The sequence below is a fragment of the Brachyistius frenatus genome, unplaced genomic scaffold (genome assembly GCF_029030835.1).
Source record: "Brachyistius frenatus isolate BFR_SWC_R1_liver_20210118 unplaced genomic scaffold, ASM2903083v1 Contig_29, whole genome shotgun sequence".
NCBI lineage: Eukaryota > Metazoa > Chordata > Actinopteri > Embiotocidae > Brachyistius > Brachyistius frenatus.
Genome location: NW_027210628.1, coordinates 4,341,043 through 4,366,861, shown reverse-complemented (window position 1 = coordinate 4,366,861; position 25,819 = coordinate 4,341,043). Strand labels below are relative to the sequence as shown.

General features: G+C 42.8%; 2 protein-coding genes across 2 annotated transcripts; one reads left to right on the top strand and one right to left on the bottom strand.

Annotated features, from left to right (window-relative positions):
* The first annotated feature begins 712 nt into the window (after positions 1-712).
* On the top strand, positions 713-8,873 carry fbxl5 (F-box and leucine-rich repeat protein 5). Its single transcript, XM_069699298.1, has 11 exons — positions 713-821; positions 2,202-2,417; positions 3,467-3,562; positions 3,746-3,941; positions 4,670-4,855; positions 4,988-5,113; positions 5,329-5,483; positions 5,598-5,680; positions 5,874-6,599; positions 7,137-7,285; positions 7,661-8,873. The coding sequence occupies exons 1-11, from the start codon at positions 738-740 to the stop codon at positions 7,735-7,737; spliced, it is 2,094 nt and encodes a 697-aa protein (XP_069555399.1). The 5' UTR covers positions 713-737; the 3' UTR covers positions 7,738-8,873.
* Positions 8,795-25,496, bottom strand: cc2d2a (coiled-coil and C2 domain containing 2A). Its single transcript, XM_069699297.1, has 37 exons — positions 25,467-25,496; positions 25,182-25,235; positions 24,831-24,911; positions 24,561-24,711; positions 24,144-24,235; positions 23,901-24,002; positions 23,744-23,824; positions 23,465-23,659; positions 23,205-23,364; positions 22,983-23,119; positions 22,753-22,884; positions 20,923-21,132; positions 20,695-20,801; positions 20,453-20,593; positions 20,065-20,221; positions 19,659-19,930; positions 19,332-19,509; positions 18,959-19,112; positions 18,120-18,267; positions 17,517-17,655; positions 17,086-17,289; positions 16,900-16,992; positions 16,723-16,814; positions 14,896-15,063; positions 14,726-14,783; positions 14,537-14,646; positions 13,606-13,702; positions 13,419-13,517; positions 13,161-13,337; positions 12,551-12,754; positions 12,373-12,462; positions 11,590-11,703; positions 11,322-11,456; positions 11,077-11,199; positions 10,931-10,989; positions 10,647-10,824; positions 8,795-9,390 (listed from the first exon to the last, which is right to left on the bottom strand). The coding sequence occupies exons 2-37, from the start codon at positions 25,185-25,187 to the stop codon at positions 9,205-9,207; spliced, it is 4,830 nt and encodes a 1,609-aa protein (XP_069555398.1). The 5' UTR covers positions 25,188-25,235; positions 25,467-25,496; the 3' UTR covers positions 8,795-9,204.
* Positions 25,497-25,819: the final 323 nt, after the last annotated feature.

The window sequence follows — 25,819 nt, the reverse complement described above, 5'->3', positions numbered from 1 at the left end:
CCTGCAGTTTCATTGGTCACCTTGAAAATTCCGGGAGCGGATTGGTTTACATAGCTGTCGATCATCTTTTACACTGAATGACGGCCGAGTCTCCACCCCCAGCGTCACTGTTGCTGTGGACATTTTCCATAGCAACCATAACCCTACCACGGAAGTGTCGGGACCGTGGAGAGCTCGGCGCGCCGCGGTTTTTTTTTTTTTTTTTTTTTTTCTGACCAACCAAAATTACTCCATAATATAATTTTAGCAAGTTTTTATTCTACAAATGTGTTTATAGTATTTTCTAAAAAAAAAAAAAACAACCCAGGGCTTCGCTTTGTTTTGAATCTGAATCCCACTGTTCATCATCACATGCTTCTGGGATCTTGTTAAGTTACGTGTTAAACTTGTCTTAAAACTGAATTTACACACAAAGACAACTTTAATTTAATGCGGGAAAAATAGCGTAAGTACATAATATATACACACACACACAAACATCTCATAGCACAATAACTCGTGTTTTTGAATTTCCATTTAAAATACAAATATAATTGTCAGATATATTTTATGAATGGTGAACGTTTGTAAAACTGAATTTCAGTTACATTTGCGGAAAGCTGTCACTCAAACACTTGAACGTCGGATACGTTCGGCCCGTATTTATAACCCGCGGTCACGTGAGGCCCTCGCGCCACGCCCCCTTGTTTGAGCGTCTCGCGGACAGTGCGCAGATGACGCAGTGAGGTCCAGTGAAGATGGCTCCCTTTCCGGACGAGGTGGATGTTTTTACCGGCCCGCACTGGCGAATGAAGCAGCTGGTGGGCCTCTACTGCGAAAAGGTGTGTACAAACACACGCCGGCGGTTCGTTTTGGAGGTTTTCAGAAGGTTCTCGGGTTTTGGCCGAGGAGGGTGTGGAGAGGGTGGAGGGGGGAGTGAACGCCAGCTAGCACGCTAGTTAGCATGTAGCTAACGAGGATCGAGTCCGCCGAAGCAGATGTTGTAACGCACGAGTGTCTCGCGACTACATCTGGAGCGTTTGGTAGATCTGTGATTATACTTGCGAAGTTAACCTGACGTGGTGTTTGTTTGGTTTTTTTTGAACAACTTGTTAGGTTGCTCTTGATAAAGTTAGAATAGCCCATCCTCGACCCAGCTAAGCCTAGCCTTCTGTTTGTTAGCTTCACTGACTTTGCCAGACAGCTTGTTATGCAACATGTTGAAGTGTCCCGACGCCGATTCTCATGTTCCTGCACACCGTGTTACAAACACTGTTGGGAATTAGGAACAGGCTGTCGGTTCAACGCCTCCCTGCTGGACTTAATTGCCACATAGACTCCAGCTGCCCCACGGTGGGTGTGCTAACAAGCTCCACTCAGTTGTACTCTCTGCCATACTTTAGAGTACATTTACTCGAGTACTCTTATTTACGCTACAGATTTGAGGTCGTGTTACTTCACTCGTGTTTTTTTTTTCTTCTATTTAATGCATCTGTACTTCTACTGCACATCGTCTGACAGCTTTAATTACTTTTAAGATGAGCTGTTTTTCTATTCCCTTTATGGTCATTAAAAACACTACATATCTCCAAAGTTGTTGATTTCGATTTTTTTTTTTTTTTTTTGGGTGATAAATTGTAGAATTAGATGTTTCTTAACATGCTGAGAAAATTCCCATTCTTTTTTAGGCAGATACAGTATTTTCAAACCCTCATTATTGGTTGAAAAATACATTGTTTTTCTGAGCTTGTTGACTTCTTAGAGATACAGAAACAATACAAGCATATGAGGTTCTGGTATATATGATGTATTAATGTAGATTAAACCAACTGCATCTAAAGTAAGATAACCACAACCTTAAATAACAATAGCACTAAAATACACATTAATGCAGCAGTAATATTGCACAGTGACTATAACAGTAAAACACTGACAGGGAGCGTTTACTGCACAGTGTGTACTTTTACTTTTGATAGTTCAAGTACATTTTGCGGGTAATACTTACATTTACTTAAGTAAGGTTTTGAGCACAGGACTTTTACTTGAATTGGAGTATAGTCACACTGTAGTATTAGTACATTTACTTAAGTAAAGGACCTGAACACTTGTTTCACAACTGGTGTTAAGTATGTGATCTAATGCTACCAGCAGAAGTACCAATGATTCCTTATATGACGTTTCGTAATTTGTGACTCACACTTTTTTTCTTTTTTTTTTTACAGCTGTCAAAGACCAACTTCTCCAACAACAATGATTTTCGCTCATTTCTTCAGTCGCTCTGTGCCACCTTTAAAGAGTTCAAGATGCATGAACAAATTGAGAACGAGTACATAATCGGCTTGTTGCAACAGCGCTGCTGCACGGTGTACAACGTGCACTCGGACAACAAGCTCTCAGAGATGTTGTCGCTCTTTGAGAATGGGCTGCACAGCGTTAAGGTAACTATGCATAAACATTTTTAAGAACAGTTTTTTGTCATGTCATGGTCTTAAATTACACTTGTTGCACTTTTAAAAATACTAAGCTTTACTTGAGGGGGCATCAGATGAGCTCTGCAGAGCTCAGCTGATGCACGATGCTTGGTGGCGGGGTAACACTGTCATTACAATAACTATTATGTTAGGCACACAAAGATTGCAGTACCAGCAACCACATCAGAGTTGTTATGTTTCATGTATACAATTGTAAAGACAGGAAATTATAGTATTGCTTTTTAAATGTTAAGTAACTTCTATTAAAGCCATTCAATTTCATAAAAATATTTAAAGCTATTTTGTCACAATTGTATTGAGCTACAACTTCAGGTTTTAATTAATCAAGAAAAGGGCCAGATGCAGAAGTTAATAGGCTGAACTGTGTAATAGAGGCAGGGCTGTTTTTGTGATCTGCTTAGCAGGAGACAAAACGTATTGTTCTCTCAGACCATGAGCAAATAAAAAAAAACAGGTTTTCCAGAATGATGTGATTGTGTAAATCTGAGTTTCCGTTCCAACAGTTTGTAAAACAGAAAGAAACATTCTTTTGCTTTGGAGTGAGATCCTGCTTTCTGTCCGAGAGAAACGATGTTTCTTTTGAGATAAATAACATTGTCCTGGCATTGTTTTAATACTTGGATTATGTTGGATTCTCCACAGTTGTTAAAAACAATGTTCAGAATATTTTGTCAGTGAAGGTTAAAAATCAAAATAACAATCACTAATAATCCAGATCCTGACCTGGCCTGCAATACTGGCCTCTAAAATTCCCCAGTTAATAGAAGAAAGGCGTTTATTTATGTATAAAGCTTTCCGCTAATAATTCCACAATGCATTGCACCACGTTCTAGATGCAAAAATGGCTGTTACACAACTCATCATCTGTCAGTTATGATGCAAAATGAAACTGAGAAACTATTCAGTGTCCACTGTGTAGGGAGGAGTGAGTGAGTGAGTAAGGAAGAGGGCAAGTTAGAACGGACCATGAACTGATGATTGTTATGTGTTTTTAGAGTGAATATGAGCAGCTTAACTATGCCCAGCAGTTGAAGGAGAGACTGGAAGCTTTCACACAGGATTTTCTGCCCCACATGAAGGAAGAAGAAGAGGTATAAGATGCTCAAGTTTCTTTTTGTTTTCAATGTAAACCATCTTGTAAATAGTTGATTTCCCAAAGAATGGGTAAGACAAAATTATGTTCATAAACAACGACAGTTAAAAAATGTGTCTGTTCATATCCCAGTAAATCATGCTGTTGCAAGCTGTTTGTAAACCAGACAGATTCGTTTCAGGTGTTTCAGCCTATGCTTATGCAGTACTTCACCTACGAGGAGCTCAAGGACATCAAGAAACAAGTGATCGCTCAACACTGCAGCCAGCAGCAATGGGACTGTGCTGCTGAGGTGCTGAAGGGCTTCAGTTTGTGGAGTCAGGCAGAGGAGCTGCAGAAAGCTTTTAAATATGCCGATCACGAGAAGACAGATTATGGTCAGTGGATATATTTACGAATGTTATAAGTCTTTTATGAGCTCAGATGAAGCGGATGAAGCATTTCCTTATGATAATAAGGAAATGCTTCGTGCTCGTCATACTTGAACAGTGATCAGTACCACAGCTGGAGTTTGTTCACTGAACAGTACTGTGACAGTTACGCAGCCTCTAAAATGTGAAGGTGTGTTGACTGACTGGAGATTTGTCAGAATTTGAGGATATCACTTTGGGCTCTGGCTATTTGTGATGCGATCGGTAATATTATTTGGCATTTAAAAAATAATGCCAACAACTCACTGGAAATGTTTTTTTGCTGTTCGATTAAAATTGAAATATTCCCAACAGTTTCATCTAGAACTAATACTTTTCAGTAATGCTATGTTCAGATTGTCTACTATAGTGAATTATAAAACCAATAACACCAACAGTGACTCCTCTGTCCTATTCGGCTGTGACAGTGAGCCAGTGGAGCCCTGGAGCCTGAAACTGAAGCAGCTAAATGGAATAAAGCCAATGAACATCGATATTAATTCCTGTGACTTCCCTGCTGTTCAATGTCTGCCTTGATAAAGACCCACGTGTAAGCAGTGTAGTGTTGAACTATTTGACGTCATTAGCTTCATGAAATGCATTGTCTTGGGAAAGCGGATGACATTTGTAAAAGGTGTTTCACCATTTTGATATTTGAGTCACTTAATACTGAAGCTACTGTGTTTCCTCCTCAGAACTGGAAAAGAACAGGAATTCTTCCACCCACATCTCCCAGCTCCCCACAGAAATCATGCTGAGGCTGTTCCACTATTTGAGCCCTGAAGATCTGTGTCGCTGCAGTCAAGTGTGCAGCTCTTGGTCAGAGCTATCAAAGACGGGCTCTTTGTGGAGGCACCTCTACCCTGTGCGCTGGGCCCGAGGTAGGTTCACGCTTCAGCTGTAGACGACCTTAAAGAACAGTACTGTTACTCGGCTCAATTTTACCTGAAGACTTGCATTCATTCACAGATTAGTGGTGGTGCGCTTCTATTAAATGTGCGTCTCCAATGTAGGTGATTATTACAGTGGCCCCCCGGAGGACATCGACCAGGAGCCAGCCGAGGAGTGGGTGAAGAGTCGGCAGAAAGAGGGTCGCGCCTATCAGGAATGGGACGAGGATGCTGATGTGGATGAGTCTGGTGAGCTTTTGTCTTTAGTACAGTGCTCACTAATGTAGTATTTGAAACACAAAAAGTCTTCATTAAGAAGTCGCAGTGTGTTTCAGACAGACTTTGGTACAAAGTAAACAGATCTGCAGTGTAGCAAGTGACTCGTCCTTCATTCTGTCAAGGTAATGATGAAAATGAGCTCTGACATATTGTGTCATCCATGTTCTTGTTCTTTGTCTCCTCAGATGTGTCGGGCCTCAAAGAGGGCTCCCTGGCAATCAGCACTGCTCAGCGGGAGAAGAGGCTCCTGAACGGGATCATCCAGAACCTTCTGCCAGCTGTGGGTCCGTCTGTCAAGTCCATTATTCTGGCATACAGTTCTACCGTCTCAAGTAAAATGGTAGGTTGCACTAAAGTCTTTTATTTTGACACTGTAAATGCATTTTTTTTTTTTTTCCCAATCATGAGTATTGTTTATTGATTGAATGTTTATTGTATTTTCGTCCTTTTCCAGGTCCGTCAAATCCTCAGTCTTTGCCCCAATATCACTCATCTGGACCTGACCCAGACTGATGTTACAGATTTTGCGTTTGACAGGTAAAATCATTACTGAAATGCGATAAACTGATTTCTGATTATGCACGTTGGCTATGGCACAAAGTTTAAGTACTGGATACACATTTAGTTGCTTGCTTTTAAATTTGCTTGGGAACAATCGTGTTCATTTTTTTCTTTGTGTACAGAAACATCAGTACTCACAGCTGTCCCCCTTCTGTCCTCTCTCTTCCAGCTGGTCCGCTCTCGGAGCTTGTCATTCTCTGGAGCACCTGGATTTGTCAGGCTGCGAGAAGATCACGGATCACACCCTGAAGAAACTGTCTGTCGGGCTGGGCGACCTCACGTCTTCTACCCGTGTTGACAAGCGCTCAGACCGGCGGGCCAAGCTTCTGAAAAGTTCCCCGGTACCCATCACGCTCATGGACGAGAGAAACCTGCATCCAGTGGGGCGGAACAAGCAGGCCATCATTTTCAAGCAGGGGACTGGCCGGTGGGGCGGCGCCCACATGCCCACGCAGGTGTGGGTCCTGGACTCTTCAGACCTCGCTGATATTGAAGATGCAGCAGAGTGGAGCCATCGTGGTGGGATGTCACTCCCTGACGCAGAAAGCTTTGTCGAGACTCCGATTGTTGAAGGCTCATGCTGCTGCAGGAGGAGCAGGAGGCGCGGGCACAGGACTGGCTCGGATACCTCCTATTTGCATCAGCAGTACGCCATGTCAGGGGAAATGCTCTGCGGCCACTCCACCTGCTGCACCACTGACATTGCCCTTAGGACTTTTACTGGGCCCCACTGTGCGTCAGGCACCACCAGAAACAGCACTGCTGAAATGCGGACTAAATGCTCCCCACTGGGGGGGCTGCAGTGTGAGAACAGGACTGATTGCTCAAAAGCCAAACGCTCACTGAGGTTTCTCAGTTTCTCTGGATGTTATCAAGTCACTGATTTGGGATTGAGGTAATGATCATGCATTGCTGTTTTTTTAAGAAAACAACAACAACAAAAAACTTCTTTTATACTAAAAGTAGCATAATTTCCCACCTAACCTGTTTTTACATGGATTTATCAGGAGGTTCGTATCATCACAGACTAATGTGACGAAGTGAGATGAATGAGTCGTTGGGATCAGCTGTAAAATACCACATTTTGTCAGATTGTATTGTAGGATACAATTTGAAAGCATTCAATGATACATAGCAAGGTTTAGTTTAGGTTTTAGCTGTAAACTCCTCCAGTGTGGACTAGATCCAGTTTAAGAGTTAAATCAAATGGAAAAGTAGAAGTGTCGAAGTGCCCATTAGGTAATGTTTCCATCAGCTGTTAAATTCCTTCAGATTACTCGTGAAAGGTGCTGTACATCACCTTTGCTATAGTCAACAGTACTGGCCTTATTAGGCTAAGACTGGATTATCAGTGTTCCTCATGATGTTCCCAGTGTTGGCCGGCATGTTGTCGTACCTGTAACGAGGTCGCACTGCGCCGTGTGTGTTTCAGGGCTCTGTCGCAGCGCGGAGGACTTCCTGTCCTGGAGCATCTCAACTTGTCTGGCTGCCTCTTCATCACTGAGGTGGGGCTGCAGGAGCTGGTGTCAGCCTGTCCTTCCCTCAATGATGAGCACTTCTATTACTGCGACAACATCAACGGTAACACAAGAGACACTTTCGGGGGCCTTTTATTTACCTCTGAAACACAAAGTCGTGCACGTTCACGGTGTTAAAGGTGTTGAAACTGTAGGATGTCTTTGTGAGTAGAACTATTACGGTGTGTGACAACTATAACAAACATTACTAACCCAACTAGCACAGCGTGTCCGAGTGTAAGTAACAGATGCTGCTGAGGTGGAAGGTAAGTCGGCATTACAGTAGCCACTATGATGCCTTCATTGAAACCAGCTGTATGCCACACAGTTTATTAATTAATCTGATATATAACAATTAAAGTGTTATAGCTCTGGGGGTTGATAATGTACCTGTGGGCTGCAGGGCATCAGGTGACCCCTGTGTGGTGTTTCTCTCCAGGTCCTCATGCAGACACGGCCAGCGGCTGCCAGAACCTGCAGTGTGGTTTCAGAGCCTGCTGTCGCTCTGGAGAGTGAATCCCGCCGGTCAACGCTCTCCTAAAACGTCACTTCTCCTTTTATTGCACTTTATCCTGGGAATACCATTTGCTGTATTTTGTGTCACTTAAAAATGTTTCTCGATGAAACTGTACTTTTTGCTCCTGTTATTTCCATCTATATTTACTGGAAATAATCCTTTAGGACAGGACAACATAAAGGGGTGAGAAAGGATTTGAAGTGTCTACAAATGTACTTTCTGGTTCCTTATTTTTTTTTCTTTTCTTTTTTGGTTTTGAAAAAGTTAAAAACTAGAGAACGTGTACACGAGTACTTTCTGTAGTTGTACTGCGTTTCTTTTTGTCACCGAAACGATACAGACGTACTGAAGTCTGCTTCTCTCCCTGCTGTTAACTCAATTCAATCAGCGTAGTTTACCGACGGACTGAAGAAAGCTTAATCAGGCTTTGTCTTTTACTAGAGAGGGTGATGAAGAAAACTAAACGGATTCTCCCTTCAGATTGAAGCTGGCCGCTCTGAATGGCTGCCATGTTGGTGACGGTTACAGTACATTTTGTTGGCTGCCCTGTGCTACCACACCTCTGGCACAGAACCCATCTACGGTAGAGACAGTATGTACAGACACTGGATTTGGTACATGATGTTGCAGGATAGGTATTTCTTTGCTTTTCCTTTTCTTTATGCACTCCAACGGGCAAAGAAATGGACCAATGTTCACACACGAGAGAGTCGCTCACCACTGCAGAGCTTTTAGAAAAGCTGAAAGAGGAAGGAGTTAAACTACTCACCCTCATGTTGGGAGAGGTCTGCTTTGTACTTGGCCAACGACAGTAATCCATCGTTCATCACACTGCAGCAGGGTTTATTTTCTTGTTCAAAAGTCTTGCATGAGTTCTATTGGAAATGTTCAATTTATAACAACAATAAAAGTATCTTGGCGTTAGAAACTCTGCAGTTGGTTGATTTAATACTTGTGTAAATGCAAGTTGTAAAGCTTGAAAACGTGACATAGTTGGGTCTCAACAGGTTAAAAAAAACATTGGGAAACATATGGGAAGAATCCAGTATACTGAGGTGTCAGTTATTTACATATATTTGTACATTTGATTGCAATCCAATAAAACATCCCTGCAATAAACCCTCTCTGTCATACAGTCAGAGGTGTTGACTCTTTAACTGTGGTATGCTTTGATGGGGTTTTTAGTAGCAATGTTGGATTGCTCAATGTTTCTACTGTATATACTTTTATAGTGTACGTGGACATGTATGTAAATGCAGATGGTTAAAAACATGAAAAACTGAATTACTGTCCAAAACAACAGTAACATACTAAAGTCTCAAAATAGCTCTTCGATACAGTAATTAAAAAAAGAATACAAGGTTCAGAAAGGTCGATAACGTACGGTTCGATAAATCTGTATTATATTTACAACGACATAAAGCTGGAAGCAGCACAGTGTCAGACTGCGATGTGCTTCACTTGTATCACGTGCGGACGAGTGAGGCCAGGTACACCCACACAGACAGGACGTTGTTAGGATAAGGGTGCACATACACAGCCAGGGCGAACTCCACATTTGAAGCCTGAACATTGTGGACTCCGGTGCTGTACACGGCCTCAATGATGGGCCGGATCTCAGAGAAGGGCAGGTGAAGGGGGAATCCTGAAATCTAAACACAAACAAACGCTGCTTAGTGGTCATTTATTACAGGAGTGGATCAAACTGATCATGCAGTTGGTTTAACATTTAAAAGATAAACTGGACATATTGCAAATATCTGTAATTCAACTATTCAGAAATCCACCACATCGTTCGTCCTGGGACAAATGACATCACATTTGCTATTAATTTGCGTGGGCTTTCTCATTACAGATTGACTAGTCATAATTCCAGTTGAATATATCTTTAATTTTCCTTAATTCAATTTATCTACATTGTTCTTTTTAGATATCTTCCAAGTTGTCAGAATGATGAACTGAAATTACAATGATGTCAAAGTGATCTTGTACGTATCTCATTGGAATTAGGAATAGTCATAATTTAATTGTAGATATCTATTATTAAGTTAGAGATATCTTGAAAAGAATGTTGATTAGAGATGTCAATAACTTAAATTCTGCAGAGTCAGAATGTAATTACAGATATGTTAAAGTAAAACCTTTGACTTGGTGAAATGACGTTGCAGATACTTGAAGTCAGGGCGAGTTTGAGGCGGGAGTGGGTTCTGTTCAAACATCCTCTGGCACTGCTACCCAATGGGAAGCTGCTTCACTGCCGTGCCATGCTATTGACGGTTTTAACGCTGCAGCACGACATGAGCTGTTTGTGAGAAATGCAGATGATTTACTTTCTGCTACAAGACGATTATTTCATGACATTTTCTAATTCTCTCACTCACAACAGCAACCTCCACTACTTCTGCTGGCGGCTGTTCAAATGCTTCGCCCGGTCAATATTCAATGCGAAGCATGAGCAATGTCATGCACAACAACCCAACCAGTCGTAACGATGTTTTGAGATATCTGCAACTAATATTTAGACGAGTCAAAACTGAATTACAGATATCTGCATTTAAGATGTGTGACGAGTCGACCGTCATTTTCAGGGACATACATGCTAATATCTATCTGATCTCTAACTGCTGTTGTGACTGGTCAGAATGACGTTATCGATCTCTTGAATAAAACGTATGACTCATCACTATGTAATTACAATCAGTCAAAAATAACGTTGCAATGTTAATCCGGTACCGTCAAACTTGGCTATTAACTGTTACAACGTGATGTCAGAGGTCACGCGTTGTCTGCCAGCTCTTACAGAGTGGAGAATATTCTACAGTTGAGATGACAGCTAGATGAGTGATGACGTGACACAGTGACTCCGGTCCCGCAGCCTTTTTCAGAGTCACGCCCCCGTCAGACTGACCCTGTTGTCTCCCAGCAGGCTCTGCAGCTCGTGGCGGTGTCCCTCGGCCACGTCTTGTCCCCTGCTCTGCTCCAGCTTGGGCAGGAACTGTTTCAGGGTGGTGGTGCAGTAGCGGTTCCAGCGGGTCGGGTGACGTGGGCGCCACTCCATGATCTTCTCCTTCAGAATCTTCTCAATTCTGTAGAGAGTGAGAAGACACACGGGTTTCGTGTAGGCTGTGGTCGACGCAGAGAGAGAGAGAGAGAGAGAGAGAGAGAGAGGTGACTTCAGCTGCTGGTACTTGCCGTTCCTGAAGCTCTGCTGCAGCTGCTTTGTCTGTGCGGCGGTACACCAGCTCCTCCGGCTAAAGACGAACACACACAGCGGAGAATTGAATAAGATACCACAGGAAATATTCTATTTATATTATTGATAAATGTTGAACACTCACCTGCACACTGGACAGCCCCGGGTGGGAGAAGGAGCGGGAGAAAAACGGTTTCCACAAATTGGCTGTCGTGGTGTCAAAACTCATCCTCATCGGTGATGTATATTGTTGAATGTTCAACCAAACCTAAACAATAAGTCATAAAAAAACAAACAAATATATAACTCAAAACTATCTGAAAATATGAACTTAAAAGAGTAAGGAAACAGCACAGTAAGAAGAGGAATTGAATGTCTTTCTTCACTCACGTTGTCGGCGCTGACCAAGCAGCCGACTGTGTGCAGCGGACAGAAGGTGTCGTACTGGCTGTAGTACTGACCGCTGCTGGGATTCCACACAAGGTAGCGGCTCTGCTCCAACGTGAGGACGTATGCTGTGGGGCCCTGACAAGTCAACATTTCAGAAAGCTTAGCGCTGCTGCAGAACACCTGGAAAACGGACAGACTTCTTGTTTCGTAAAATATTTTTAAAGCTGTTGAAGGGCGTTTTCAGGTCGAACAAATATATGTCAATCACCTCCGGTACAGCTGTGCCAATTATAAGCCAGGCTTTCTTGCCCATGGACAGGAAGTAGCTGCACAACAGCACAGCGTGTTCTTCTTCGTCTCCTGCTAGCAGGGTGAGGAATTGCTAAAAAAACAAAACGGAGAAAACACATGGTGTTGCAAGACGGGAATTTCCCGACCTCATGTTAGGGTGATCAAAAAGTATGGAGACGGTTCCTGTTGCACGCAAACGGAGCGCAGCACAGTAGCAGCTTGTGCAAATTGTATTTCGCCGTGTACATTTTTATAGTATACGTAGAGATGTTTAGATGTTAATCCCAGTTCAAATGGCTTTCAAGTTAAAAGAAATATACTTTTCTTTATTGCTTTATTATGAAGCAATAACCTTCACGAGTAAGTATTGCATCGTTTGTGATTTCGCCAGGACATGAAAGTTGAGCAGGAAGCGCACACAAGTTTTGAGAGAACAGAAAAAAGTTGCAGTGAGTCCAAATCTGGCGAGTAGGACTGGTGGGGAGCGACGATTGTGTTGTTGTGGGAGAGAAACTTGTGTGTTTCTCTCACGCTGTGAGCAGGCATGTTGTAATGCTGGCGAGTCCAAGCGTTCTGCTTTGATGTTCGCTCTCTGCTCAACTTCATGGTGAAATCGCAAACGCGCACATACCTGTGGTCGCAAAAACACGTGTAACACGGGTGCTGCCGATCAAGCGGTATTTGTGCACAACGGCAACGATCTCTGAACCGTGTGATCGCCCCTCGTACAGATGCAGCATCTCTCAGAGGCTCCACTCACGTCGCAGGTGCTCCACAGGTCACAGACTCCAGAAAACGACACGCGGTCCGGCAGTGAAGGGATGAGCGAGACAAAGCGGGCAACCAGAGCCTGTGAGGGCACCGAGCAAGTGTGTCAGCACAGCAGATCCAATTACAGAAGAAATACAGACACGAGATTCAATACAATCCCCTCCTACCGTAGCTTCCTGTGGGTTGTTGGGGAACGCATCCAGGAACTCCTGCGGGGGGTTGAGCGGCCGGATATACCGAGTGATGAAGACCGTCTTCCCGCTGAGGTCTATGACTGTGGTGATGCAGGGCCGGTCCGGGTAGCCCTGCGCTGCATCCCTCTCAAAGCTCTCCGCAGCCTGCAGTAAACGCTCATCCTCCTGGCTGTCAAACTGCATCATGAGGTCAAAATGTTACTGCAGATGAACGCAGGTGAGCACGAGGTATGTATATATATATATATATATATATATATATATATATATCAAGCAGTCATGAGTGGGTAAATTAAAAACGATGAATGTACTAATAGACAGTTACCTTCACTTCCTTTATCTAATACATGCAGCAGAGCAAAAGCAAATTAGTGACACAAGAGGACAACAAACAAAAGGAAAAAAATTAATGCACACAACAGCTACAAAAACTATTTCAAAAATAAGCGAGAATAGTTGATAAAATAAATACACTTGTTAAAATATGGCGAGAGAATCTGAAAAATGAATAAACCAAGAGAAAGTAGCAGAGTGATGCAGCCTGGGAACTAAAAAGCAGACACATCGCTGAGGTTGGACCGACCTTTTCCCTGATCGTCTCTCCAGGCACCAGCTGAGGCTCCATGGTGATGAACAGAGTGATGAAGGCTCCCTCACTCGGGCTCCGCAAAATATCATAACCGGCAACACTGCCGTGGCTGCGCTCCTTGCTGTAGCCCAGCAGCACAGCTGGAGTATTCACTTTGAATGTTCCATCAATCTGCCGGATGGATAAAACAAATGTCATCCTGAAGTCCAGGCAGTCATTTTGTATTTAATAAATAAGACAATAAAGACTCACCCTGGACTGAGAGTAAATGGTGCTGAAAGGGATCTTGACTGAACCCAACCAGTGCTTCTCTATGCGGGTGTGAATGGATTTGCCTTTGTCTTTGTCATTCTGAAGAGAGAAATGACAAATGATGCCGTTTAAAGAGCAGGTAGTGTGAGTGGGGTGAGACCAAAAAAAAGAACGAGTGTTTACTCACCACTCCAGTTTCATATACAACTTCATCAAATATGTTGATGAAGACTTCGTCTTTGACTGACTGCAGGCTCGCCATGCTGTAGTCACCACTGGGGGCACTGTAGAGAGGACGTTTATCAGTTCAGCTGGTTTGTCAGAGTTAACTCAGGCAAGTCTCGTTTTTCCTGAAATCAAACTACCAACAGTAGTTTACTGTATACTCTTAATTTCTGATGTAGTGCATGAGCCGACTCATTTTTTTCAGATTAAAACAACCTCAGGTTAGCGTGCTATTACGAGGCCCCCATTTCACTGTGTGAATATATGGGTGTGGCTACTCTACATTAAGGATTGTCTCCAGTCGTTGCATCTTAATGGGTGTAGACTTTTGGAGCAGTCTCTAGCCAACCAGCATTGACCACCATATGATGTATGTACAGGGTTTTCCCCACCATTGTAACACTTAGTGCAGCCCCAGAGCGTTTTTCACATCACCGAAGGCCCCATAGCTCCACTAGCAGCTTTGTTTTACCAGTGTTTGGGGATTATCTTTTTATGGCAGACAGTGCATTTTTAAATAATTATTGTCATGATAATTGTCCAACGTTGTGTGAAAATAGATAGTTTGTTGTCAAATAACTGCCCACCACCCCCCACCACTACCACAACATCCAAGCCCTCCAGCAACTTAAGGAAAACCCTGACTTATCCACCCCCATTGATTGCTGATTAGTCCGCCTTCCAGAGTGTCTAAATAAACCTCAATATGAACAGGGTTTCCAGACTATAATCATAGCAGAGACTGAAGCTATGAGCAGTAGGGGGCGGAGCCAAGATAATCCCAATTAGGTATAAATGCATAATAAACTATTTAATATAATGGATCTATCCTGTACATAAATGTTGAGTAAGTATTTTTTTACAAAAGTTAAAAAAACGAGTCATGAAATCACCTGAATGGCAGCTGCAGCTCCTCGTTCCAACATGGGTTTGGGCCTTCAGCTGTGGTTGTTTGAAGTTCTGTGCGCTGGAAAGACACCTCCACGAATGGCCTCACTTGTACCTACAACACACAAAAAAAGCACATACTTAGCATAGATCAAGTAGATTACATTGCTAGCACATGTGAAGGTCCACCGTACCTGGCTGAGGAGCCAATCGCTGCCCTGGAGGGCACTCTGAGACGACTGTCCCGGTTTACTGAAATAAGAACCCATTGAGACAAAGTTCAGCGTCTTATCGGGTGTCTAAAAATAATTTGAGTGTTTCTGAGTGAAAATGAGACGTTTCCCTGCGTTCCCTCTGCACTCACTTGCTCAGGGGCCGGCGGACCGGGATGTTGTAGGCCCTGATGATGTTCACGAGCAGCTTGATGTCTCCGTCGGACAGATTCTGAGCCGTCACCTTCTTTCTCTCCTTTCTCTGAGGTTTCAGTGGCCGCTTGGGTTCAGCCAGCTTGAAAATGTTTAATCCCAGAATCCTGATTGTCACAACAAACACACGTTATTATTTAGTCAGCAACCTACGAGGGACTGCAAAGTGTTCATTTGTGAACATAAACGAGCATTTTTCATTGAAACTGTGGGATGGGACTTTTACCACTTGCAGTGCTCAGTTCCTCCAGGTATTTACAGTTTCACAATCACAGTACTGATGTGTACCGTCCACCTCAACAAGTTACTGTCATGTGACCTTCGATGGCGTCGTAAGAGCTGTTCAAAGTGGCACTCGTGAGGTGAAAATCGGTCCATTCAACATTACATATCTAATGTGGAAATATGATGGATTATTTTTTGGTTACAGGAAAAACTGTCCCATGGTGCTTTGCAAACTCATTGAAAAATCAGTATAAGCACATTATTTATTCATATTGCGTTACAAAGAAGAAATACACGCTACAGGTTTTTTTTTTTAAATGTTGCAGTTAGCTTTTTCAGATAAATACAAATATTTCTCATTTGCTATAGTTCTGTGTCGTTGTAATTACATTATTTATAGTCTATAAATTGTAAATGATCATTGTTTTCGAAACACTGCATAGCAGAGTTTTTAGTTAGAAACACAATGATGCTGAAGGAGAAGTACTATCTTTAGATATCTCGTCCAAATATTTTTCTGCCTTTAGTGCAATTTTATTGATGTTAATCTTTAGAATTTTAAAGCAGAAAAAAACGTAAATTCATTTTCATTTTTTTAATTACTGTGCAACTCTTTCGTGCCATAATTCTGCAAAATCCTGAGAGGATCAAAAACTGCAAAGGTCTATTATCACCATTGTACTGGTACTCAGGGTTCAAACTAAATGGAAAAACAGAGACACAGAGGATAGGAGAGGAGAAAAAGAAAATATAGACTCTAAGAACATACCCTGGACCTGCACCACTGTATGTAAATGAATAGCAGAAGAATAGCAGAAAAATGGAACAGAAAAAAAATTATAACATTCAATTTAAATAATGAAAAAGATGTGCAGAGTAACACCCAACAGCATGACTGGCACTGATGCGTATTATTGTTATTATTATTATTATTATGTCTAAATCTGCTCAAATGTAAAAAGTAAACTCGAATGTTTCCTTGCATTCCTCGGGGTGCCAAGTCAGCACAATTATTACGCTGAATTTGTAGTGTCCTCATATTTCTGCCTCTTTGAATTAATGTGAGATTTTCTGTTGTCAAGTCCACATGTGGAGAAGCCTGCTCTGAAATATGACCTCGACCGCTTCCAGAGGAGAGAGTTTCTCCACCAGCGGAATGAAGTGTTGATCTCAGGATCAAATAGACCGAAGCAGCACCAGGCCAAGAAACATACTGACATCAGCCGGGGATTTATGGAGACCATGTCACTTTTTATGATGGGCCGATTTGGCTGCTGAGGCTTCGATTCTAAAACGTTCCAAACTTTTACAATATAAGTAGGGAGTTCAGGTACTAGTAATTTTTCAGTCATTTTAGAGGAAGAAGAATAATATGCAGAAGATATATGGAAAGTAACTGTTTAGATTAGTTTTTAGTGACTGTAAAATAGAAATATTCCTACTTTAACACATAAACATGCACAAAGAGTAAAGACTGTCAGCTCTGACAGATGGGAGTTAGACAGACTGTTGAGTTGATAAAGCAAGTGGAGAGTCTTTACCCAATGCTTGGTATCTCCTCTTCTATCACCAGGTCAGACAGGAGGAAGTGGTGTTTGGCAAGAACAAATCTGTTGATGACTGATTCTTGGATCTGTGGGAAGAGTCCACTACACTCAGGACCATCGTGTATCAAATACTGGAGAAAAACTGTGTGTACGTTAGATGTTTCTGCTCACCTTCTGAAGGTATTTGGCCACTAAAGCTCTGTGTGAATCCAGATGTTCTTTGGTGTTGATTATCTCTCCCTCTTTCAGTCTTTTTTCATATTCCTGAAACCAAAGAAAACAAAAGAATTATTATACTAGTGCATCTTACCATAAACCATAACATTCTGCAATACAATCCATGTTTTAAAGACCGACCTGGAACACCTTATCCGTGACCTCCCTCTCCAAAGCAGGAACCCATTTGTAATTGCGAAACTCTGCAACTTCCTGGTTCCTCAGCCGGAGCAGGCGAAACCTTTTGGACCGCTCCAACTCTTCATCGCTCACAAAGTTGAACTCTTCCTGCAGATGTTCTAGACGGAAGTAGTCCGGAGCCGTTACTTCTCCACTACTGGCCACCTGTGAAACACACACACACACACACACACACACACACACACACACACACACACACACACACACACACACACACACACACACACACACACACACACACACACACACACACACACACACACACACACACACACACACACACACACACACACAAAGAAAGAGTATTTAGCTGATATTTTTCAACTCCTTAAATTTCCTTCAAAAGTGCACAGTAATTTGTTAATACCCACTTTTAGCAGCTGCATGATGGAGGCGTTTTTTGGATCGTTGGGGTCCAGTCGTGACTGTGTGGCCCACTCGCCGATTTTTTTCATGTCATATAGACCGGAGGCTCCGATGTATGTGACAGCATCGAAACGGCCCAAGCCACTAAGACACAGAGACAGTGATTGATATCACTAACAGACAACTGCCATATAATCTTTGGGTAGTTTGTTGCACACTGTTAATTACCTACCAAGGTGAGAGACAAACTTAAAACACAACACACTCAAAAAATACTATACATGCGAAGTTTGTTAATATAATGTGATGCTCAACTTGCAGAGACTTGTGGGAATTAACTTATTCGCGGGTGACGTTTTTAGAAAAGCTGAACACTGAGCAAAGATAGGTGATGTGAATATGCTGTTCCTTGTGTTAAAAAAAGAAGCTACTCAGCACCTAAATAAACCCAACACAAAAAAATGATGTTTTAGAAACTTTTCCTGCATAACATGAAAATAAAGCTGACAAGTGCATTCACATATACAAACAACACCCATGGTATGCTTAGGAAAATGGTCAGCAGTAATTTCCATCATGTAGTTCATGAACTAAATACATCTACCCACCTGTGTATGCCACCGGGTTGTTGAGAAACAGGAGGCGCGAGCGGTACGTCGTCTTCACCGACGCCCCAACAAACACAGCAGGATAGCTTCCCGGAGGTCAACAGGGTCTGTTTGTTACTGCCATCGGCCTCAAAGGAGAGCGGCACATCTGAGGAGACAGAAAGCATCGCCACGGTGAAATTTAAATCGACGATTTAATGTCATACAAATTATTGTGATTAATGATTTAAGTGTCCTTTTCTGTTCATTGCATGGCACCGCTGTAGTTTAAAAATACTCAAACATCTTATGAAGAAAAGTCATTTATTGGCTGGGCTGTGTTCTTGCAGCTAAATAATGACGTTAATGTCAATTGATGCTCATCGTAATTCAAAAATATTAGAAGCTAAACACTGTGAGATCAACAGTTGAGGGCGCTAATTCTCCCCTCGTGCCAGTAAACCACAGCAGAAGAAGGGAGAGCAATGAAGGTGATGCCAGTCGAACCTCAAATAGTGGAAGACGGCGTGGAAGTAGTGATGGAAATATGACATTTCTGTTAGTTTCACCCAGCTGTTTTTATACAGATAAATGGAAACGATTATACAAAATAATTGTGGTCAGCTCAGATGATTGCGATCAGGTGTTTATGTAACAAGTCAAAGCGAGTGACAGACAGAAAGGAAGGGAAAGAAGTGAGTCAAATGACAAGAGGGTGTGAATCAAAAGGTCATGAAAGGAAAGGCACTTATTGTAAGTCGCTTTGGATAAAAGCGTCAGCTAAATGAAATGTAGTAATGTAGCAGAAAGGCACCACATTTTAGGGTGTGTCAGGTCTGAAGTCAAATGAAGCCATTTACCACTTCCAACTCCCTCGTGGTCACACATCACTCTCTGGTTGCTGCTGAACTCAAACTCCTCAAGAGGGACGTCGCCCGTCACGACTGAGGGCTCCGGCACCGGAATAAACACCTGAGTCAGGAGGGAGGACGAGGACCCAATCTCCTCAAACACCTACTCTCACACACACACACACACACACACACACACACACACACACACACACACACACACACACACACACACACACACACACACACACACACACACACACACACACACACACACACACACACACACACACACACACACGGTGAGAAACGACTACAGCAGTCCTCTATCAAGCAAATGTGTGAATAAAATGGCAGCAGGCTCAGCGTTTCTTTACTGCACCTGCAAATTGATGCTTTGGGGACAGTTGACTATCTTGAGATTGAAAATCTGACCAAAGTGCACCCTGAAGTCAGAGTTCAAGGAGCGGCTGTCGGTTCGGGACACTTCCTTGTCGTTGTAAAGGATCTTGATGAAAAGAGATCGCCTGGCAACATCTTCTCTTCGAGCTATTTCAGCCCTAAACATGGAGAAATAAACGTAATGAAAAACACAATTTCAAATCTATCAAATATTCTGACCTTAACTGGATTTATTATTCACACCTTAGTGGCTCACTCTCACTTGTTTTGAAGAAACCCAGCCTCCCCCTGATGTTCCTGCAAATACCTGGGGCAGAGTTCACTGGCAGTGATGTTTCCAGACGCAGACAGCTCGGGGATCAGGATGGCCTCTCCTGGTTTCCTGCGTGTCCTGGAGGCTTTCTCTCTCACCCACTGCTCTATGAAGTCAATGTCCGGCCTCTCAGGAAGCTCTGGCTTTGGAGGCCCTTCTTCAGCGGGCCCCTCTGATTCGCTCACTTCTTGATCTTCGTCATCTTCTTCTGTGTCATCCTGCGCCTGGCCTTTCTTCTTCTTCTTCTTCTTTTTCTTTTTGGCTTTCTAAAAAAACAGTAAATATGAGGATATGTGTGTCAGTAAATTTCAAACCAAAATGTGAACCATTTTGTTTGTATTTCCTGTTCAGGAGTTAGAAACGGTCTCAAGCTAAACAACAGCTGATAAATAGGTGGCACCTGTTTTTTTCTCCACAGCTTCCACTCCTCCAGTTGTTTCATGTACTCTGCCAGCTTTTTCTGGTAGTCCTCCTCACTCTCTCCCTCTAATTCCACAACCTCTGCCAAGATTTCCTCTTCATATTCTCGCTCATCTGACGCCCGATCCACATTCTCTCTGGATCAGTGATGGAAAACACAGCACATAAGTGACGTGGATACACAAACCTAATGGGCAAACATCACATCATCCAGCAAATATTTGCTAGGGGTGAGTGCTTACAGCTGAGAATTTAAATGAGGAAAATGCATCATTAAATTATGAACATTCCATTTTCAATCCAAGAGCAAACTTTTAGAAATCACAGGAATACAATTCAGTTCATGTTTCAGTAAATGTAGAGGTTACCTTCTGAGAGAGAGCTTATACGATGTGTTGCTAAACTTCTGAAACTCTCTCAGGGCCTTGAGCTCCTTCCACACTTTAATTATATTCTTCAGCAGAGTCCTGTCTTTCTCCTGCTCGCTGTCTCGCAGCTGCCGAGTGTTCCTGTAAGATTCAGGGGAGAAAAAAGACAGCAGGACTACTGTTGGTCAAGGTGCCGGCGGTGCTGTACACGTGGGGAATGAGAGACAATCTGACCGACTCACCTAACCTCCAGACTGTACTCAGAGATCCTCTGCTGCATGACCTGAGTGAGGCTCTCCCCGCCATGGATCTCCAGCATATTCCGCAGCGCATTCCTCAAACCATTCAACTAAAGCAGAAACACAAAACACACCAGACACTGTACATACTGTGTGTAACCTCCTATTTCTAAGTGCCTTTGGGAATTGTGATGTTTTACTGCACACAGGCAGTTGTCCGGAGGAGTTCACCTTGTCGGTGAGGTGCCCGGTGAGATTATTGTGCTGCCTGGTGAGGTATTGATCATACAGCTGAGCTATACGAGCCCCCAGGACATGCTCACGGCTGAAGAGTGGATGATGGGAGAAGATCAGCCCGGAGACGTCAACGTCGAGTTGGTAGTCTCCCTCAGGGTCCGCTGCACTCGAAATGTACAGATTTGCATACTTGGACTTCAGCGCCTGGGGGATAGAATAACATCATCCATCATGCATCGTCCTGGAAAAGGATGATGACTATTAACTAAACTAGGCGCTGGTGCTCTGTCCACACGTATTGAAGTATGTGTGTGAGCTTAAAGGAAGCATGAAACAGTTGGTAAGATTAATAACATCATCAGGGAGTGCTGGAATGACAACAGTGTGCCAAAAACACCCGGCTGAGCCATGAATGGAGGCTCTGTTGTCTGGATGATCACATGTGACAGCTGTGTGTCTTTAGAATAACAACAATAAATCAAAACTTGTATATGGTTGGACTGTGTATGAAGAGTAGAGGGCTTTTAATTTGTCCCTGATAAAATCAAATGTCACAACAATCCCCGGACCACTGGTGTAAGGCTGGAGCAAGATTGCATCAACAGTAGGGACGCTCTGCCTGTGATTATTTGTTACTCTGTAGGAGGGTTGACGTTAAAGATAGGAGCTTCTTGAAGTACGGTGAAACAACCAAATAACAGTAGTGTAGACTTGACAACTAGTCACAACACTGTAAAATGTGCGTCCCTCCAGCTGCTCCAATCTAGCACCAAGCATGGTGTATCTTTGATCGTGCAGTCACTCGGTCAGTGTTTATAGGACCGGCCCTGCCTGTCTGGCCAAAGAAAAACTGAATGTGAGGATAAGAGTTCTTTGATGATACTGAACACATTGAACAGAGACTCTCCTGAACAGTGAACCTGAACTCAACACTGCTTTGAATCCTTTTACATATTTGTCATTACAGACACAAGTTCAGTGTAAATAAAGTCTGGAATCAGCTGCTTCTAATAAAGAGGCAGATGAACATGAAGTATAAACACCAGGGAAAGATTAACACCTACATAGCCTTTATCAATGAACAGGTAAAAGAACCAGCAGTAACCAGAGATCTATTTAACATAATACTATTTTGACCCAGTAGGATGCAGCATTTGTATAAAACACATACAGTAATACCAAAGATAGCAAACTGTAATGAATTGAATTGAATAAAGTTTTTCTTTAGTGCTTGAAAAATAAGTTTAATAGTATAAAAAAATTTTTTAAAAGATTTTTTTTTTTCAATTGAACTGACTTGCTGTATAACATTACCTACTTCTGCTTTCTCTGAATATCTTTTTTGATATTTTGAGCAAACTGAGGATCTTTTCACCAGTATTTGACAGGTTTAGCTGCAACACCACTCTTCCTTTTCTTTCTTGGAAAATCCAACATAAGGAGCAACAGAAACGTATTGAAAAGCTAAAATTCAAGTTTAATGCCAGCTCTTCTTCAAAGGTACCTGCACACAGCTTGCACGCATTTCTTTTCATGTTGCAGTTTTGATGTAGCTGTATATTGTCAGAAGAGATGATATAACAGACGTGTTGGCCTCCACCTCTGCTCTCTTCTCTGATAACAAACGGCCACCTCCTCCCTGCTCCTTTGTACCAAATGCCAAACAGCCCTTTTTCTTTTTTCTTAAAAAGGTAGAGGGGTTGGAGAACACTTAAATCTGAGGCCACCACAACACTTTCAATGTACGAATGTGCACTCTGGTTCAGAAGTGGCAAAAGAATGAGATGATGGAAGTGAGAGTCCCAGTGTGCGTGTGTGTCTGACCTTCCTGTACACAGTGTGCAGAGCAGGGTCCAGGTCCTCCTCCATGTGGAACAGAGGGGGTCGTATGGAGGATTCCTTTATGGGGTCAGGCAGAGCCATGATCCTGCCATCATCTCCAAACCACTTCTTTCCCTAACAAAACCAAAAACAACATACGTTCATAAAAAATCAAAAAAAAAATCACAGCTCGTGGCATTTTGTATGTGTTTAGCATATTAAGCTGAAGTTACCTCCTCCATTTTCAAAATGCGATTCTCCAGTATGTTCTCATTGGTCAGGGACACGGGGGGCCTCTCCCCTACATACAGACCCTCATCCTCCAGATAGCGAGGCTTCATGTTTTCAGGCAATTTAACGGACGTTGGAACTATGAACAATATATATGAAACCAGTTAGTGACAAATTTAAATGTTGTCCCAAATCAGGCAGTTTCACACATCATCATATTGTACCTGTTTGAAAGCTCGGCGTAAACAGGAGTTCGCTTTCTCGCTGAACAAGTTTTTGATATCCGATGTACTCTGCCTTCTTCACTTCCAGGAAGTCCTGAGGAGACTGGTCAATGAGGAATAAATCCTCCTCTGAGTTTCGTACAAGAGGAGTTTCTTCACTCTGAGAAAGGATGAAGAGTATCAGGTGTTTACTCAGTCTTGCGCAAGTGCAGCAGAAAAGGTGAAAAAAAACAGACACAGTGCTATTCTTGCTGTGTTACCTGGTTTTCATCTTGATTATGTTCATCTACTTCAACCTCTTCCTGGTCTTCAGTTTCATCTCCATCCTCCTCAGCTGGTTTTCTCTGTTTTTCTCTCTTCCTGCTGATCTTCTCGGTCTCATCCAGTGGATCCGGCTCAAAGTTGAATGTGAAGAAATTGTATGCCTCCTCAGCAGTCGGTAGGCCTTTTGCTGCCTGTGTTTTCAAAGAATAAATGAGTAAATACAATGACATAACCATTATTTACGCAAAAGATTTCAATCAGGACTCAAGCCTCACTCGTCTTGCCGTTTCTCTGAACTTGACCCTGGAGCTGAGGGCTGGAGGAGCATCGAGTCTCCCGGTTCTGTCCGGATCAACCTGTGAAACACAGGGAGTTAACTGCTGAATTGGATTACTTGAGTCCAATCACGGGCAGATTGAGGGAGTCGCTCACCTCTCTGTCAAATCTTGTTACAGTGTCTCTGTCTCTGAGGCTTTGGAGGCGGCTGGCTGACTCGAGAGAGGCCTCCTGCTGCTGAAGGCTTTCACCTTTGGACTGGAACACAAGAGGCCACACATTACGGGTCAACACTTTTTCTCAAGGACTTATACTTTTGTACACCTGACTTTTGGGAAAAGGATATCTCTCAAATTCTCACGAAAAACTAGCTTGCGGTAAAAAAGAAACTGGGTTTACCCTGGCTGCTCTCAGCTTCTCCTCCAGGCGTCGCGTTAATAAGTCGTCTAAATGCTGAGAGCTGGACATACGCTGAGTTCTTGAGGAGAGACCTAGAAGCAAAGCTCATCGTGAGAACAATTATGGTCATTGCTCAGTATGTTTATGCTACTTACACCAACTATTTCATGCAAAATTACAGCAGTCTCTTAGTTTTGTATACTTATTCTCTGATACAAGGTTTAAGGATTTAAATCAGAATTTTAACTCATTTATCTTGGGAAAATGTGTGGCTTTATTTAGAAAATCATGCCTTAAAAATGTCCAAACATGCTGCAAAATAAAGACCCATGCAGGACCTTTTTTGTACTGCTCTCACGTATAAACATTTTGAATGATGGGAGCATAAAAGCTGAGCAGCACATGTGGATCACAAACCTCTCTGAGAACCAGTCACACTTCCTGACAAAACCACTGAATCATCAGCCTTCTCAGCTGAATCTTCATCTTCACTGTGGTGCTGAACGGTGGAGATTTCCTCCACATCACCATCATCATGTGATTCCTGGACTGCAGACTGTTCGAGCAGCTGATAAATATCAAGAGTGATCGACAGTGTTAGATCTGATAAATGTAAAAAAAATAAAAAATAAAATAAAAAAACAGCTATTAAGAGGATGAGAACTGAGGATGCCAAAGATAATGTACCCTCTTCTTCCGCCTCTGTCTCTGAGCCCTTAACGTGCGTTTCAAAGTCTCTCCTGGGTCTTCGTCGCTGCCTTCAGGGTCCTGGTGTAACACGGGCAAAGAGTTTAGACAGAGGGCAACAACAGACCTGCAACCACACTATCATTAGGCCCATTGAAGCTGGAAGAGAGCGGAGAGGAGGAGGAGGAGGAGGGTGGTGTTGAGGGTGGTGTTGAGCAGCCAGCAGCAGACACAGCAGAGCGACTAAAACCTACATTTGAAGCGGCAGGACACACACACACACACACACACACACACACACACACACACACACACACACACACACACACACACACACACACACACACCAACCTTCATTGAAGTTTGTGGCTTCTCCTCACTCAACCTGGCCGACGGGACCAGAGCCTATCGAGTACAGTTAGATTTACTGAAGCGTCAGCAGCTGTTTTTACGTGTCTGACTAAGAGTGAGTGTAAGATGAGGCTGACTCTTTCACGGTCGTGTTGAGTCTTGTCAGGAATGACATCTGTTCATTTTGTGACGAGTGAGCTGTCGGTCAGTCCGCAGTAACGACACACGATACGATGCGTATTTTAAACAAGAGTTTATCTGACAGTATAACTTTGGAGACTTTACCTGAATGTCGTCCTCGTTTTTGTTTTTCACCAAGGTCTCTTGCAAAGCCCGTCGTTTTTTTTGCAGTTTTTCACGTATGGTGCTAAAAACAGAAACAGGTTGTTGTTGTTGTTGTTTTTTTAAAAACAGAGCTAATCTTAGCTTAGCATACCACGGACGTACCGCGGACACAACAATGTCGTTTTAGGGATAAACCGAGCACAGAACAACTACCTTGAGGAAGCCAGGGTGGTGACAATAGATGGTTTGAAGTTCAAATAAAACGCGACTTTACTGCAGTGTATGCGTCCTCGCTTGTGCTCACGTCGTAGTTTTCAATGCAAGATAGTTCTCCTCATATTGAGCAAACCAAG

Coding starts and splice junctions, on each gene's coding strand:
- cc2d2a (XM_069699297.1), bottom strand. Junction 20,222..20,452: donor TATAAGCTCTCTCTCAGAAG/GTAACCTCTACA, acceptor TCACTGATCCAG/AGAGAATGTGGATCGGGCGT. Junction 15,064..16,722: donor GAGGAGATACCAAGCATTGG/GTAAAGACTCTC, acceptor TGTGACAATCAG/GATTCTGGGATTAAACATTT.
- fbxl5 (XM_069699298.1), top strand. CDS start 738: ATGGCTCCCTTTCCGGACGAGGTGGATGTTTTTACCGGCCCGCACTGG. Junction 822..2,201: donor TGGGCCTCTACTGCGAAAAG/GTGTGTACAAAC, acceptor TTTTTTTTACAG/CTGTCAAAGACCAACTTCTC. Junction 5,114..5,328: donor TGCTGATGTGGATGAGTCTG/GTGAGCTTTTGT, acceptor TTGTCTCCTCAG/ATGTGTCGGGCCTCAAAGAG.